Source organism: Notolabrus celidotus, chromosome 10 (genome assembly GCF_009762535.1).
Source record: "Notolabrus celidotus isolate fNotCel1 chromosome 10, fNotCel1.pri, whole genome shotgun sequence".
Lineage (NCBI taxonomy): Eukaryota > Metazoa > Chordata > Actinopteri > Labriformes > Labridae > Notolabrus > Notolabrus celidotus.
In genome coordinates, this window is record NC_048281.1 from 27,320,306 (window position 1) to 27,338,996 (window position 18,691).

At 40.5% G+C, this 18,691-nt stretch overlaps 1 protein-coding gene across 3 annotated transcripts in view; it reads left to right on the plus strand.

The window, feature by feature from the left end:
- The window catches only part of dachd (dachshund d), a 167,687-nt gene extending 159,977 nt beyond the window's left edge, over positions 1 to 7,710 (plus strand). For 2 of the 3 annotated variants that reach the window (XM_034693532.1, XM_034693533.1), the window contains 3 exons: positions 88 to 246; positions 2,058 to 2,126; positions 6,085 to 7,710. In XM_034693532.1, the coding sequence (XP_034549423.1) occupies positions 88 to 246; positions 2,058 to 2,126; positions 6,085 to 6,122 (266 nt within the window). In that variant the 3' untranslated portion in view covers positions 6,123 to 7,710. The remainder of the gene's footprint in view (positions 1 to 87; positions 247 to 2,057; positions 2,127 to 6,084) is intronic. The other variant, XM_034693534.1, reaches the window with a different exon arrangement.
- The last annotated feature ends 10,981 nt before the right edge of the window (positions 7,711 to 18,691 follow it).

The window sequence follows — 18,691 nt, forward strand, 5'->3', positions numbered from 1 at the left end:
TTATCAGATCTCAGTGTAGAAATAAGGCATCGCTAATTCAGCCCCGTAGCTCATTTGTTGCCTCTGTGGTCTCACCCCCGTTCTCAGCGATCGTTCAGAAGCGTCTGAAGAAGGAGAAGAAGGCCAAGAGGAAACTCCAAGAAGCTCTGGAGTACGAATCCAAGAGGAGAGAGCAGGCCGAGCAGACCCTGAAGCAGCCCTCGCCCTCCGACAGCATGCGTTCACTCAACGGTCAGACACTCCACCGTGAGACGCTTTTGATTCACATTTCACCTCTGACACTGTCTTATAGTTCAGGCAGCCGCAGTGTATGAAACTTAAGATCCAAATGTTTGAATCCAGTATGTTAAAACTTAAGTCTTCAGGGATGAAATGATACCTGAGGAGGAGCAGTGATTTTAAATGTGACTCACTTATTAAAACAGAATTATTTAAGTTACAAAAATCAGCCAATGAACTCATATGTCCTTATCATGAGCCTTACTTCTAAAACAGTCAAAAATCTGGATGCTGATTAGCTCTAAATGATAGCATCTTCTCACCTGTGGTGCAAGTAGAAAGCTCTCTAAGAGTGCATGTTTGCTTTATTCTTCATTCCACATTAGGACGTTTTGCAGCTGGTGCACAAGGGCTGCACTCCTTGTTGAATTTGACATTTATATCACTCTTCTTACAACATTTGGGATTCATAATTCGGTCAAAAGATTGATTTATTGATTGCATTTTATTTATACGTCATGCACACAAAGTGCTCACCCATTATGGGTTTACAAGACACCAGAATTCAGTGATTCATTACAAAGTTGCATGATCCTTTCACAGCTTGATCAAAAAAGGTTCTTCTTTCGAGTTCAGATGTCTGACTATAGTAACAGTTTCTTCTCTTCTACATTTCTCATGCCTTGTTTTTGTGCAAAAAAAACAACAACAATCCAAAAACTCAAAATATTCTGTTTACAGAGATATTAATAAAGAGAGAGGCATACTTTCAAACATATGAGAAGCTTGGATGACTCAGTAATTGAAATGTTTGCTTGGAAACTTGTGGATGTGATCAGAACAGGTCCAGATTTAGATTAGATTAGATTCAATGTATTGTCATTGAGCATGTAACAGGTACAAACAAGAAATGAACTATAGATCTAACCAGAAGTGCTGAGCAGTAAGTTAAGTAACATGAATAATACAGACTATACAAATATGACTGTTGATAATATGATATAATATGTTTCTACATGAATGACTAGACTATATATGTACTATAGTGCAATAAGGATGAAAAGACATTTTACAGTTTTTACATTTTAAAGTTTGTGTGGAATGAATGATTTAGAGCCAAACCACCAAATGTCTCTCACAGGGTGAAATCATGTAAAGTAAATATATAGGGAAATAACAGAAGAGGCCACATACAGGTACTTGAATAGAGGTACGCTGTGCCTTTCTTCTATCAGACAGGAGTTATAATAGTGGAAGGTTTGCAGGGTCTGGATTCTGAATCTGCATACAAAACATCATGAGCTCATAAAACCTGATTTACTGACAGTTATAATATGTCAGTGAGTCATGCAGATCTCCACTCTGCATAAAATCTGTCCAATCAAACGTGCATTTGATGTGATCGCTTCATGAGGGGTTCACAAAGCAGAAGTTTACACTACAGGGTTATTGGATCAGACACAAAATCCAAATATTTCATGATTATTATTAAGAAGGAGTTCAGTTTTTACCTTTGACACCTCCTGTAACACAGCAGTGTCTTTATTTAAGAGAACATTTGGATGCAGGGTCGAAGTCAGAGGAGACATATTTCAAAGATAAATCAAGGATTTGAGTTCCTTTCTTTTTTTTTGAACGTGGGTTTAGTTAAAGAGAAGTGTGATTCATCCAAACACACACACACACACTCACAGATACACACACTCTGCACTTTAGTGCAGGGGGGATACAGCTGGAAGGCTCAGCCTCTTGTTTTGAATGAACGATGCTGTGAAAGTGGCATTGTGATGTGTGGATGTCAGGGATGTTTAACGGCGGTGATCCCTCTCTTCTCTCAGACTCTCTGACCCCTGAGATGGAGAGTGACCGCAGCAGTGGAAGAACAGATGCTGAAAGGACAATACAAGGTACAGGGGCTCAGATGAGACAATAAATCTCTCTCTCTTTCTCTGGCTCTCACTCTTGCTCTCTATCTCTCTCTTACCCCCCCCCCCCCCCCCCCCCCCCCCCCTTTCCTCCTGCCTCCTCCTCTTTGCTTCCTCTTTTGCTCTCCCTCACACACACACTCACACGTACACACACACAGCTTCAGTTTATGAACATTAGTGTTTCTGTGCCTGCTGTTCAGGCATACAGCTCACCATCTGGGCCACAGCACTAGGTCAAGATCATTGGTTTTCTGCAGAAATAATATTGTTCTTTTGGTTGACTTTAGTGGCTGTGATGCATTCAGGAAGCACATCTTTGTCGGGACGAATCTAAGTAGATAAAAAAGCGAAATAAAAACTAAGCTAGAAGAGACGGAATAAAAGAGGCGGTTTGTTTACAGCTCAGGAAGCATTAATGAGTCATAAAACCTCAAAAAGCAGTGGAATCCCCCCTTTGATAGCAATAAACGAGGCAAATCAATCCATTTTATGAATAAGCCTTGTACATTTTTAATGGTTTGTTTGTTTGTTAGCCTAGGGGGTGCAGTATGTGTTTGGGGAAGGGTGCACCAGCGATAACCTCTGTAGACTGTCTGCTATCTGTGTTTACCCAGATACAAGACACCTTGCAGAGGTTGAATATCCTCATTATTACTCGAAACGTCTTCCTTTTAATGCGCCTCAGCTGCGTCTGCTCACAACCGCCCCTTATCAGTGGGAGAGGTCCCAATTTATCCGCGGGAGAAATGCTCCGTGTAATTTGCTGTGAAAAGTGGGAAATATTCATCTTTCTGGAGAATAAGTTGGCTCTCTTTAACTCTTTAATGTTTGATTAGTCTACTTGAACTGATATTTTTGTGAAAGGGCATAAAAAAAAAGGAAAAAAAGGAAAGAAAGAAGACGCACTAAGAGAAATGATGACTCCTCCTTAATTAAATGTCATTCAGTCACTGCGGGGATCTGAAGCAGTTTGATGTTCCAAAAAAAGGAAATCCATATGTCATCATTTACACACACAGATAACTCACAGATACAGTGTAATTATAGCCCCCTATTTCATACCAAATTAGTATATTTAGCTGCTTTACACTCACATGAAGAGCAGGATCTTTTGTAGAGTAATTGTATCAAATTAAAGTGTTAAAGCTTAACGCTCCCAGCAGCCATTGTCCTGCTTCAATGTTTAGTCTGGAGTAAAAAGAGCAGATTTCTCCTCCTTTTTTTAAATCTCTCTCAGTAACAGTTTGATGCAGCCCATCTCTCAATCACTCCGCTCGTCGCCTTGAAGAGCAGAATGAAGGAGGAAAACCGACTCACAGGCAAAAGCATTTTGTGTTTTTGTTCAATTAGAGAAGCATTTGTCTGCCACCCATGTCTCCTCTGCTCGACTCTGCAAGCCTCGCTGTATAATTAACCTCAAATGGCAAAAAATGATGTTGATAAATTACACGAGCAGAAGGGAGAAAAAACAAGCCTATCACTCGCATGAAAGCCGAGAGAAATGTGTGGGTACGACTCCAAACTAAGGGAATGAAGCGAACAGAGAGAGAGGGAGAGAGAGAGAGAGAGGGAGAAGGAGAGAGAGGAGGAAAAAAAAAATAATGAGGGCATAATTTTAGAGAACTAATTATTTCTATTTGTCTTTTGTCACACTTCTCTAATTCTGCGATATTAACACAGTCTGTGTTTATTAATTGCTTTTACAGTGTTTTGAATCGGGTCCAAGAGGGAGCGCGGCTCTTTTCACAGGCAGGCGAAAAAGCTACTGGGACTGTACCTCGCCAGTTACTGCCTGGCAACGGTGCACATGCGAATATCTTCCCCCGGTATCTTCTCCGGTTCCCCGCCGCTTCCCACTCGATGTGTTCGGCAAGTTTACACGACCCTGTGCGCCGAGATAAAGTTCTTTGTTGCAAGATTAAACATCAAAACAGTTAAAGTGAAATTAAAATTAAATGAATGAATGTCACTGAAGCAAAAAAGACTGTAATTAATGGATCCCTTAATTGTCTTCATAAAATATTTGCATGGGCATAATTTGCATAATTTACATGTATTAATTAATCTTTCAAAGGAATTTTATGCTGAGAGAAGCCAAAAATTCCCTTTGTTTTATTTAGCATCTAATGAAATATTTATTCTCTTTAATGAACTTTTCATCTTGATTTGAATATAAAAATACTAAAGTTTTAACATATTTTAATGAGCCGCTCTTTCATAAAACAACGTGTCAAGACGTCACCATTTTTCTTGTTGCGTATGTAAAGCAGATGTTTCAACATTTGCACCAAAAATTGAATCAGTTAGATTCTCCCATCCAGCCGCCCCCCCCGTCTTATATGATCGTTTTAATTGTTAGGATTTAAACGCTGTAATATTTAACCTCATCACCGCCGCGTATTAAATGTCATCACACGTCAAATAATCAAACCTCGCTCGTTTTCATTAACACCCTTATAAACTGCTCCAGCTGTGACAGGTAGACACGTGTGTGATGTTTCAGCAGCTCTCGTATGAAGTTGTGCATCCCGGCCCTCACTCTTACTCCCCCCTTCCTCCTCTCCTTCCTCCTCCTCCTCCTCTTCTTCTTCAGCCTCCTGTTTCTCCGTGGCGCTGCGTTCATGCTGTAATGACTTTTACACAGAACTCGCTGGTTGTTGCTTGAACAGAGGCAGCCAGAGTGCAATGCCTTTGAGACCCACGGCAGTGCTGGGTAATTAGCCTGTGTGTTTGTACACCACCCAGCCCCCCCCCCACCACACACACACACACCCCTACATACACATACTGTACACACACACATGACACAAGCCTTTGTTGTCTCCAATCTTCACCACAACACATAAAACACAGGCTAACAGGGGCAACAGGACTCATTGATCAAATATTTATGAAATAATGAGCAGTGATTTTTAAGTTTAGTTTAATTCTCTGTGGTGAAATAAAAAGTATCTTTTAAATTATAAAAAGGAGCGCATGCTTAAAGTGTGTTCCCCAGCAGAAATAAGAACACCCTCAAACAGTGTAACCAGGTGTTCTCCTCCGTCTCTCTCTGTACAATACGAATCAAGCGTTGTCTCTGATGTCCTGCGCGGCTTTTGTCATGTCCAACAACTTGCGCCCGCTAAATGTCTTTGTGTGCATCCCCTCTTTGAACATTGAATAATTTAAGCACACTGCCATAGAGAAGTGAGTGTCTTAAAGGCATTACTGTAGCGTTCTCCGGCGGAGGGATTGTGAAGGTAATAAACGTCAAACATGCTCCTGAGCTGTGCCTAACAGATGCTTTTACCAGCTCAGCGTCGAAGCGGCGCTGCTCGCTCAGGCGAACACTCAGACAAGAGTGTGTGTTTGTGCTGGAAATGGACAAAGCTCGTTAGGTTGGAGGTGTCTGGAGATAACGGAGCAGAGGAATGTCTGCCGTTTTCAATAAACACTATTTCCATGCAGGAAATGTCACTCAGAGAGGGCTTCACATCACCGGTGCAGTGTTATGTGCAAACAAGCGGATCAGTGGAGATGTCTTAAACACATGTGGAGTACGATTCTTGAAGCCTGGAGTGTTGCTATCATAGCTGCTTCTACAGGGTGTGCTTCAGTGCTAATAAAATATGCATGTAAAAGTGTGATTATATTTGTATGTCCTGACTAATGCACTGTGTATGATGTGGAATGAAAAGTTGTTTTGATAGTTTTCATCCTTCCTGACGCTGAAGTAAAACTGTATATGCATTTTAATCCTCTTCACCACGGTTGCTAATTTAATCTCAGCCCTTAAATCAGTTTCCGAATCCATAGCAACACACATTCAGAACACCACAGGGCAACACATTTAAAGTTAACGTTTCATCAACAATCACATCCTGAATAGTGCATTTGCGTCAGCAGGATGTTAGCTGTTGGCTAATTCTGGGCTCCTGTGTGTCCTCTGTTGCAGATGGAAGACTGTTCCTGAAAACCACAGTGATGTACTGATAAGGCCGCGAGGAGCTGGAGGAAATAAAAATTTCAGAAAAAAACAAAAAAGAGAAAAAAAAGTGGGAGAAAAAAAAAACCCATGAAGATTCTCCAGGCTGGTGTAGTGAGGAGGAGGAGGAGGAGGAGGAGGAGGAGAAGCTGCTTGTAAGGAGTTCAGTGGAAAAATGCTGTGTTCACCCCAAAATGCTGGAGGAGGTGTCTGAATGTAGAATAAGATTTTTTTTCTCACAGCGGTGAATAGTTTGATGAAGCGGGTTTGGACGGAGCGGGTTTGGGCCAACGTGAGGGATGAATAAATATATTGAGCACAGTAAAAACGTACCCGTGGTACACCGTTGGTCATAAATTTCACAGCACTGAAGATTTTTTATACTGTATCTCAGCCAGCGAGAAAAGCTTCGAAAAAGAAATTCGACTGAAGTTTTTGTTTTTGTATTTCAAATTGAATTTTGAGAAGCTGAAAAAAAAAATGACACGCGGAGAGGAGAAGAAAAAGAAAAAAAAGCAATCCTCTTGTTTGTTAAAAAGAGAAGACTGATGTTTGATTTTCATGTTTTCTAAATTAGATGACAATACAATCAAGTTTCCTTTTTACCATTTGTGTATATATGAGATCTGATGATAATGATAGGAAAAACCCTCTTTATCGAGCCCCAGCGGATTGATGAGGTATGTGTATATAACGTTAAGAGGTATTGTGTATGCAGTAGAGCTATTAGGCAAACAATACCACCATTTATATAAACCTACAGTTTTGTTTCCTTCTATTTCTGAGCCATCATTCTTTCCTATAGCTGCCATTTTTTTGGTGAGAAAGCATGCAGGCATGTAAATGTTTGTCCTGGAATTATGATATTTAATAAATCCTATATTGTGCTGAACAAATATTAGGGTTGACTCTCACAAGCCCGGATGATTTTGAAAACATAACTATCCAACATTTCACTTTCAAAATGAAGACTTTTGCTGTCGATAGTACTGTAATCTTTGTAACAGAGGTAATATTTCTTGGATTTTACTGTACATTTTTTGTCATGACACACACACGCACACACACACACACTCAAAAAACAGCACCTCTTGATGCTTTTTTAAGAAGAAAATATCCAGACGTGTTCTGATCACGTGTCAGCTTGAGAAACAATCAGTCATGACACAACTTTTTTGGAAACTGAATGCCATTTAATCCCTGTTGAAGCGACACACAAACTTTTTCTGTTTTTCTTCCGAGTGTTTCATGATATCCTGATGAGAAGAAGAAAAAAAAAACTCATACTAAGTTATGATTTTTCTGTTACTTTCCCTAAAGACTTTTGGTGCTGAAACACCTGTGTATATTCTCTAGACATAAGCTGATGTCAGTCCTTTAACTGCAAACAGTTTAGACCTTATGTGTTACAATCAGGAGAGGAGGAGGAGGAGGAGGAGGAAGAGGAGGAGGAGTGTCCCATGTTCACAATGTGTTTGTTCTTTTTGTTCTCAATGGAGTGTCTAGGTCTGTTGTCACTGATAACTTATATAGCTTCTCGAATCATCTCTTCATTGTACTTCAAATTCAAATAAAGTTAACATGTTGATGATAAAACTCTGTCTGATTGAGTGTTTCAGGTTCAAGTCACACACACAGGGGTGCAGCCAGAGGGGTGAGTAGGGGTGCCATGGGCCCTACATGAAATTTGATGTGCCACCCTAGGTGCCTCCCACACTATGATTGGCTGTTTGCTTCATCAGAGGCAGGATATAATGCTAATATCAACTACCTTGACTGTGTCGCAACCATAGACATATAAAGAGTAGACGCCGCATTTGCTGCTGGGGCGCAAGAAATATGGCCGCCATCTTGGTCCGGTCATCCTTCCCATGATCCTACCTGTAAACTTAAACTTAAGCAGCAGAGACTTCAAGATGCCAGAGCACTGTGTGGCAAAATACCTATCATACATCACATATATCACATATATCAGAATATTCTATTACTGTTAAGCCCAATATGAATATTAAAATACGCCGAACCATGTGTCCTGTATCATACCTACATGTATGACGTTTGCAGAAAAGAAACCCAGCATGAAAATCCGTTTAGTATTCAGCGAGTTATGATTGATTAAATGCGCTGACACTTCATTGCGCCTGCCAAACAGATTACACTGAATGGAGCGGGTGACCAGACCAAGATGGCGGCCCAAGGCTGGTCAGTGCCAATAGGTAGTAGCGGCCGATGCGGCGTCTCCTCTTTATATGTCTGTGGTCGCAACAGCCCGAGTAGTTTTCTCTACATTTAAGTGTTGCTAACTTCCTGTTGTTCGTACCATAATGACCTGAATATAATGCCTTTTTTTTCCAACAAAATACATGTGAAAAAATGTGTTCGCCTTATATTTGGAGTTCAGCAATTAAATGCCTGTTTGTTACAGTGTTGAACGACACCACTGATCTGTAAAGCGAGTGCACCCGTCATGGCTGAGGCCAACCGCCCCTCACAGTGAGGGGGGTGAACGATGGAGACACGTGGCACAGATTAGTTGCCCAACAAATGAGGCAGACTTTTTTTTTTATTATTATTTTAAGAAAATGGCTCAAGATGCAGCAGAGACATTAAACAACTGTCAAACAGACAAAAAGAAGAAGGTTTCATTGAGTCTAATGTCCAAAAAAAGGCAAGCAGAAAAAAAGATTGTCTTAAAATATGGCTCTGTGTACATTACTGAAAAATGGAATGAGGGTTTGCACATTACCGGACCTGTCAGCCATCTGATGGACTGCTGGTTATTTAATTTTTATGGTATTTAATACTGATAGCATAGGTTCTTCATTTAGACACATGACCACATTTAATTCAGTTTAAGGTTGAAAAGATATTAAAACAGGAGTTCATTTGTTACCAACTTACCTTGTCTCGTTTGACAAGTTTTTTTTTATTTTCTATGAATTAATTATTTTTTTATTTTTTTATTTTTCTTGAAAAATAAATCTTGAAAATTGGAGATCGTCTTATAATCAGGGTTGCATTTTTTTTGGGGTACTTTAAATTGAAAAAATACTTTTTACATTTATGTCAAAAGATAGGCCCATCAAAAATGCACTGATCATCCTTATTGTCCAAAACGTCATTTGTTCAGATTTTTTTTTTATGTTTTTAACATTAATGAAGACAACAATAACTGCAGCAAACTCCTGCAGACAAAATAACTTGGGGTAAAAAAATCGGCAGCTCTATTTTGGTGCAATTTTTGGAGTACTTTAAATTGTCACTTTTGAAATACTCTTCTTTTGTGTACTTTAAGATTCAAGCTTAAAATATATAAGAGATGTTTCCATTCTTCTGTGTTCCTTTTTAAAGTTACAAAAATGATACATGGGAATATTCATCTGTCTGATACCTTAGTGGTAGATATGATAAGTGCAAATATAGAGGGTAATAAACTGGTATCCATTCATGCCACTCCTGCATAAGTCAGTGCCCCGGTGCACACACACAAACACTGCTGTTACATTTTGGCTACCCTGACTTGTGTTCCTTTTGGTTTTTGAGACCTTTCCAATCCTCAAAGTGCGTCCGTCCCTTCTCCTAAATATAACCTTAAAAACACACTGCAGGGAGGCCACGCTTTACAAGAGGAAGCTAGAGCATACTGTTGTTCACTTTGTAATATGAAGTAAACAACACCGTGTTCTAAAGCCTTTTGATTTTGTTAAACACACTGTTGTAATACCTGTCTTTATACCTTGTATATGTGATGTGTGTGTTATGGAATTTGCTACAGCCCACTTGTGAGAAAATGCATCATCAGCCGCTGCTTCGTTTCAATGAAGAATGTATGAGTAATCAAACGAGGAGAGATTGTTCATCAACCTTTTCTTTCTTTCTCAAGTGTGTATATACATCTGTTTTCCTTTGACTTGCGTGTGTGTGTGTGTGTGTGTGTGTGTGTGTGTGTGTGTGTGTGTGTGTGTGTGTGTGTGTGTGTGTGTGTGTGTGTGTGTGTGTGTTTCATACGTAGGCTAATTCCAGTTAAACTATGTAAATGCGGGTGTGACCAAGCCCTGTGTAAATAAATTATTCCCTGTGTACTTTCCAGTGTATGATGCTAATTCACAATATACTGCCATGAAACAAACAGCGCTCCTTTAACCAGTGATACGTGCTGCGAGGTCATGCATCATAATATATAACACTTTATATAACACTCCAGCTTTGAGGGGGGTTGTTAGGAAATTATTCTGTTTTGTAAAAGTGTCAGTTTTTATGGCACTTCATACATGTTTCTTTGTGTTTGATTTGAATGATAATGCATGCTGACTGTTCTGGAGTGACATTATTTGTTTTAGTTATCCGCAGGGATCACTCCAGAACAACTGTAACAGGTACAGCTCTTAAAACGCATTAAAGAAAGAAATGAAATCGACATTGAGAGACAAATCTCTCCAGTAAGCAATTCTGAGTGAAATGTGTTGACACAGCATGCTCGGCCCATTCCCATTCTGCATGCTTTTTAAAGCGTGGCCGTAACACAGCCGCCCGGATGAATAATTGACTGATTGCTGCATAATTCAATGCTGCATTGTAAAAATTCAAGGCCTGAAAATATTTCAAGCTTTTCTACTTTTTGTTAAAAATGAGGTTAAAGTTTCAATCAACCTTGAAAGAACAATATGACACACAATGGGCGATCAATCATGCAGCCATGCTTCTCGGCGAGTTCAGACTGTCGCAGCAGCTCTCCAAACTCCAACTCGCTGTGGATTGAAAGAAACTCTGACATCACGTCTACTTCATCCATTTAATGACTCAATCGTCCACTCTTTCTCTTTCTTCACGCGGTGAAAGATTCACTCGGCTAGACTCCAATGAGCTCGTGAGACGTGCAGCTCTTATTCAGATATTCTGTTTATTTCTCTATCCGGTGCCTTTTTCCTGCACTGGCATGTGAGAGAGAAGAAGCCCTGCAGCTACATGTTTCATATCACTGCACATTTTGTAATAAATTCAATTCAGTACAAATATGACCATGAGGCACGCAAACTTTAAATACCAAATGTGCATTATAGCTGTGTTGTTACATTTCACTTCACTGTAGTGTGGAAAAATATGCTGATTGCATTTTTCAAAGCCATGTGAGCTGTGTGTGTTGCCTTCCCTTGGCTTGACATGGAGACGTGTTCATGAAGACATCATCCAGACGGGGTTATTCCGCGTCATTCTGCCTTTTATTTTGGTTTGTTAAACATCACATTGCACAATTTTCTTGTTTTCTGTTCTTGCTTGACCAGCTTTTCCTGACACTTCTGACAGATTCTTTTATTTTTTTGAAGGTAAAAAAGTTTCACAAGAGAGGAGTGAAGTTGTGTTTTTTCCTCCAGCATAATGTAAACCACTCTGTTAACCCCGACTGAGCTAATTCCTGGCTCGTCATCACGTCCAGGCGAAGGCCATTTAGTGGAGGCAGTAATATTGCATGTCTCAGCGGTGCCCCGAGTCTGCAGAGAGACATTAGGAAGGTGCAGGCTGATCGTCTGAAAGATGGGACTAATGTCACCTAATCAGATAGACCATTATGTATTAGTGAAACTACAAAACAGTTTTATCTGACAAGGGCCAGGCCACATTACCTAAATTAACATTTTGCAAGCGTGAACATGGAAGAGCACGGAGGCGAGGGGAGGGCCCGGACTGCGGCCTGCGCTTAGACATTCGGCAGTAATTATTAATTTATGATTGTCTCTGGTCTTAATGAAAATGAAAGCCAGGAAAGAGAACAGGGAGGGATAATGTGGCGTGAAATTGAGTTTCATTTGTACAGGGTCCACCTTTTAACTCCGTGCTTCTTAGGCGGAAATGGAGCCGAGCGCTTCCCCTTTTTTTTCTCTCTCTCTCTAGAGAATGTTTTTTTTTTTTGTAGCGTGTTCTGTCTCCTTTCAGTCTTTCAGTTGTTCATATCCTCTCATCCTTTTGTGATATTTGGGGCCAACACGCCCTTTAACATCTCCATTACTCTCATAAGGCCTTTTCAAAATGACACAAGGCTCTCTGATGTCTGATAACTATGTCAACAAGTTTCTTGAATGGAAATGTCTCAGCGCTGTGTTTCTTTAATGTCAACACAGCAGCAGAAAGGTCTCGGGACAGGTTGGCATGAGAGGGGCTCAGAGAAAGGTAGATTGATTCACACAAGACTGGTTAAAGTACAATGCCTTGTTGAAGTAATATGACACTGCCTCTTTTATCGGCAAATACAGGAAATGTTCATCTCTGAGGAATGTATCTCAGGAAGCAATGATGGTTTTCCAGCTAGAGTAATGGAGCTGATGAAGGTCTGTGATGGTGAGCGATTGATCATTTGTATACGGTCATTCTTCTCCGGTTTTAACCGCTGACTGAACAACTTACTATTTTATAACTTTGCAGGTTATTGCAGGGCATTCAGTGACTTCCAAAACTTTAAGAAAAACACAACCCACTTTTTTTTTTCTTTTAGACTCATTGTCCTGCCAAAGTGGATAATTACTTACAGCTACACTGACTTTTTTTTACTGCTTCAGGGCAGTGAAAAAAAACCCTGTAAAAACAACTTTGACTTATTGTGTTATAAGCTGGAAGTTAATTTAAGGCAGCAATACGAACGTGCACAAACCTACAGTTCCTTGAGTGTCCGCTTGAGGCAGGCTGCAAAAGCCAAGGAAGTGCCATTAACACCCATGTTAAAACGTAATTTCCAGGCATTGTCCAAACGTCAAGACATTACATACATACAATTTAGGGTGTAGCTGGTTTGACTTAAAGGAGGGTGCATTGGGGTGCCTCTTCAGAGACCAATGGCTGATGTCACTATGTCCTTATATCTATGGGTTGTATGCATAGACTGTATAAGTAATGGACGTAGTATCCATGACATCACTCATCTGTTCCTGAGCGCTGTTTTGAAGCCAATCGATGGCGGCAGCCATATTGGAAATGCTGAACTCAACCAGGCATAGTTTGACGTAAAGGGGTGGAGTTTGAGCCTCCTAGCCAACAGCTATGAGTTCCCGTCTGGGAGTCAAGTCAGTCATGTCCTTATTTGGGCAAAAACTCATAATCTTAATATCTTCTGAACCGTCCCGTTAGAAAAAAATTCACCCCCTGTACAGAGTGTGCCGATAGAGAGATTAGCTACATAGGGCCAAGCTGTTTTTTGAACCAGGCTGTAAACATGTATATTAATGCTGCAAAGATCGTCTTTTTTGAATTGGTGTCTATGGGGTTTCCGGTGTTTCTGCAGCCAGCCTCAAGTGGATTTCTCAATGAATTGCAGTTTATAACACTTCCACATGGGCTTCATATTTTGAGACCGGAGGTTGCCGCTTGGTTAAAACATCCATTTCCAGACATCGTCCAATAGTCAAGACATTTTTTAAATTTAAGGTGTAGCTGGTTTGACTTTAAGGTGGGTGCATTGGGGTGCCTCTTCAGAGACCAATGGCTGATGTCACTGTCCTCATATCTATGGTCTGTATGTCAAATTTCCAAGCAAGCACTTGGATACCAACAGTAAGAGTAAAAAGATAGGAGACGTGACAGCCCCCCAAAAATAAAGCCACCTGGAGCTGTGCCTACAGGCTTGTGGCAGTATAGGTCACAAAGCCGATGTCTCTCATGTTAACAGATGGGACATTGGTCAAACTAAAAATCAAAATACATGTCAAAGGATTGTTTTCTGGGCCGCTGGTGGCCTAGCGGTGTAAGCGCCCCACATACAGAGGCTACACTCCTCATCACAGGGGTCGCCGGTTTGATTCCCGGCTGGTCGACCATTTCCTGCATATCTTCCCCCACTCTCTACTCCCCACATTTCCTGTCTCTCTTCAGCTGCCCTATCAAATAAAGGCAAAAAGGCCAAAAATATAAAAAATAAAAAAGGATTAAAAAGGGATTGTTTTCTCAAGCATGGTTTCTGTCGTCATAGTTAGTTCTTATCATGCTGATTTATGTCCAAGTGTTGATTTTTCAGATACACTTTTAAATGTTTGTTTGTTGCTGTTAAAGGTTGACGATGTCATGATTCCTAGCTCTGTTCATAAGTGCAGCTCCTGTGACAGTGAATCTGCTGGATTATCAGATTAGAGGAGGAATGATGAAAGGTAGTAAGTGGTTAGTGGAAGGAGGAGAATATCTTCTAAAAATAGAAACAGCGCAAACTGTCAGCACTTATTGCAGGGGTTGTTTTTGCTTCACTTTGGTTCAACAGGAGGAGCTGTAGATGTGTTGTCCATCTTTATGTCCAGTCAATGGATGAAACACAACAGATGTAGGGCCAGTGTGTTATAACTAAGAGAGATGCGCTTGGAGAAATGGACCACAGTATTCAGAGTTTTGGGTTGTGTATAATCAGCTGAATGTGAATTGGGTTTTTGTTACTTTTGAATTGACCAATGGCTAAAAATGGAAGGGGTACCCTCTTTCACAGTCTGCCATGTTTCTGCAGAGGCCTAGCAGTGTCATATTGACAGCTTACTTTAGCCATGGTCATTCTGTTTTGCTGTCCAACTTGGTTTCTGCAAAGGGGAGAGTTGCTGTCGACACCCTCACCACTAGATTTCACTTAACTTTTAATACTGGCCCTTTAAGTGCAACATTCCCCTCCTTTTGGCTCAGTTTTGGTCACCACCACCAACTTGATGAACCGTGGTAATTATTTTTGGCTGCTAAGGAGCTAACGTTGACTGTTTGATGCTGGGTTGGAAGGAATAATGAGGAAGAAAAAGCTTCCTGTTGCTGATAAGACAAAGAGCTAAATGAATCATTAGTTTGCTGATAAGTACAAGTGATTATATAAAGCTTAAATTCCTCCTAACATCAATACTATTACATAAGATGGTTTAATATCATTTAAATGAGGAAAACTACCATTTGATGCCATCAAAGTAAAAATCATTAAAGCTAGGGTTGTAGTCAAGGAAAACTAGCATGAATTTGAATGTAGCATTTCCTCAGGACTCCGTCTAACCCCTTCCCCCCTCCCCTCGGAGCTCCTCCAAAATGACGCCACCGCTCACATGCATGAGCGCCGCTGATTTGCGACCATATGATCTTGACCGATTCAAAACCAATCCTCAGCACATCGTTTGTGTTTTGCACTACGTCAACTCATGTCTCACTCAGCGGTAAGAAAACACCAAAACATTATCATAGTGAAAGTTAAAAACACAAACAAACATGAAATGTATACGCAGGAGGCGGGCAGAACGGCAGGACAGGATTTGATTGGTTTCATAATTTGGCTCCTGATGGCAGGGATTGGTTGGTGTTTTCCCAGGTTTACTCCGGCTGTAGATAGCGGCTTTTTTTTTTCACTGTTTTTTAAGAACACATTATGTATTGATCATTTTAACCAGTATATCAAAAAGTGTATCTAAATCTGACTACCAAACCCAGCTTTAAGGGAAATAATCCAGAGAATTTCCCAAGTAATGAGAATTTTTACACTAAGTCTTGTTTTTCTCTTTAAAGACCCACAAGTATTGAGTTTACATTACATTTTTTAAGCAGTCAATTGATATCATGACACATCAATGCAGTGTTAGACATTAAATATGCCTCAGATCTGAAGTGGCGTCGGTAAGCTTTCTCAAAATTACTCACAGCCAGACTTTCCAAACCACCAGGGTTGCTTACATTAAGTCAATTACATTTTTACAATTGTGAGCGAGGGATGGTTAATTTAGTTTGACCCAGGAGCCCCCGACACTCCCCCTGATAGCAGATGGATGAGACGAGTGACCACAGGCGTGAGAGAGAGTGTGTGTCTGAGTGTGTGCGAGCCCGCCGGATTAGTCTTCATTTAGTGCCTCTGTCATAAGGGAGGGGACGGCTGAACACTGCGTGGCAGAGCAAAGAAAACACACAGGGTCAGTCGAACACACACAAACACAAGCGCGCTATTAACCTCCCCCCCAGCTCATCAACTTTATTTTGCAATCTTCCCTCAGAACCATTAGAATACCCTGAAGAAATGACTTTCCAATTAAAGGGGCTCTAGGAGAAGAGAGGTTTTCTTTTTTTTACATCTCTGGCTCCTGCAGTTCTTTATTCCAATAATTTAAATTGGAATTGATTTTTCAATTTACCCGCTGACTGCTACGGACACAGAGCGCAGGGCCAAATAAAGCTATGTCCTCCGAATGTTTGTCATGACAGCGCGCTACATGTCCATTTACACAGCCCTCCTTGATAGAAATATATTTCCTCCTGTGAGGACAATCAGGCAGGACCACAAACGCAGGCCTTGTGTGATTATAGCATCAGGTATTTATTTCTTATTATGTGTTTTTTTGCGAGGGAAGATATTCTGATTTCCCCTTTAACAAGCCAAAGTAATCTTCATTTATTTTTTTAATCAAACAACAAAAATTGTGTTGAAGTTCAGGGTTTTTCATTTTTTGTTATTTCTCACATTTTGCTCTTCGTAGAAAGTTGCCAATTTTTTCTCTGAAAGGATCATGCACACTGGTTTATTTTACTGAATTTACAAAGAAGAAAAAAAAGAAAAAGTTGCTGAAAATATTCAGAATTTAAGCCATCACCTTGGCCAAACTTCCTTCTCATTCAGTAAAGATAAAGTGGGCAGAGTCTCATCATTACAAAGGAGGGGCTCAAGCCAGTGCTTTAAAATGCATTCTCTGAAACGGCAAGCAGAGGGGCGACAACATTTGCGAAACAGAGTTGAGGAAGTTTTTTTTTTTTTTGGCTCAGTAAACATTTTTCGAATTACTTTGATGATCTCAGTAGCATTTCAGCTTTTTTTCCAACACAGTTTGATGGCATTTTGTAAATATTTTCATGTGTAAAGTGAAAATTCACGATAAGGCAAGACTGGCCTGCGCAGCTGTCAGAAGCTACCAGGGATGGTCAGCCATGATTGGCATTTAACCTTTGGTAAGGAAATTAAGCCGACGCAGAAGTCCAAAAACTGCTTTTCCTCAAGTGACCACTTGGGCCTGTCCCCAAAACCCAAGAAAACCCTGTTAGAACCATAGACTGTATAAATAATGGACGTAGTATCCATGACGTCACCCATCTGTTCCTGAGCGCTGTTTTGAAGCTAATGGTTGGTGGGAGCCATATTGGAAATTCTGAACTGAACCAAACGTAGTGCGAGGTAAAGAGGCGGAGTTTGAGCCTGCGAGCTAACAGCTACAGTTCTCCCGCCTGTCAGTCATGTCAGTCATGTCCTTAAATGGGCAACTGGTAATCTCAATATCTTCTGAACTGCATTAGAAATAAATTCACCCCCAGTACAGTGTGTGCCGATAGAGAAATTAGCTTTTCAGACCGAAGCCGTTTTTTGGACCAGGCTGTAGAAATGTTTATAAATGCTGTAAATATCTTCTTTTTTGAATTGGTGTGTATGTGGTTTCCAGTGTTTCTGTAGCCAGTCTCAAGTGGACACTCTATGAACTGCGGTTTATAACACTGAGACTAGAGGTTGCTGCCTGGGTAAAACTTGTATTAAAATGCCCTCTAATCAAAGACATGTACACCCCAATACAGTAATAGTCACTCTTTTTAGCTCATTTCAATATTTGTAAGAACTGTATGGGGGCTGGATTTTTTAAATAACTCATCACTTGTGATTATATTAAGGCTATAAGTTATGTGTAATTGGGGATGTGGCTTATTTGACTGACAAGTGGTCACACTAGGCTATGGACTCAAATCTACTTCTTTGTCTATGTTCTATTGAATGGTGCCTCTTATCAAAAATGTCCCTTTCAGGTCCAATCACAGACTGTAAAAAATATGGACGTAGTATCCGTGACGTCACCCATCTGTTTCTGAAAGCAGTTTTGAAGCCAATCGGCAGCGGCAGCCATATTGCTTCCGTCGAGCCAGTGTGACGTAAAGAGGCGGGCTTTGAGCCTCCTAGCCAACAGCTGCAGTGTTCCCACAGGCAGCTGTGTCTCTCATTGGAAGACTAGTAATCTCAATATCTTCGAAATTGCCGATTTAGAAAAAAATTCACCTCCCTCACAGTGAGAGGACATCTGGAAATTAGCTATTCAGACTACACTCATCTTTTGTACCAGGCTGTAAACATGTTTATTAATGCTGCAAAGATCGTCTTTTTCCCATTCATGTGTATGTGACTTCCAGTACTTCCGGAGCCAGCCTCAAGCGGATCCTCGATGAACTGCAGCTTCTAACACTTCCGCATTGACTCATATTTTTAGACCGGAGGTTGCCGCTTGGGTCCAATCCATATTTATGTAAATAATTTTGCAAATCTAGTGTTTTTTCACCGTTTTGGCCTTACATCCAACAAAATTTTAGGTGACTGCAAACAGAGATTTTGGAACTACCTTCTAAGATGAAGATTTTAAAAAAATATCTGTGTAACCCCCATACATTTAATCTACACTATTTAAATGTAATTATGCAGTTTGCTAAAACGTCCAGTAGGTGTCGCCCAAGTCCCAGGTAAAGAGTGAATCTGCTAGTATGTGATGAGAGAAGCAGATTGGGAGGGGCAGAGGGAGACAGAAGTTTATCATCTTTGTTACTAGCATAACAAAAGTCACAGTTGTTTGAA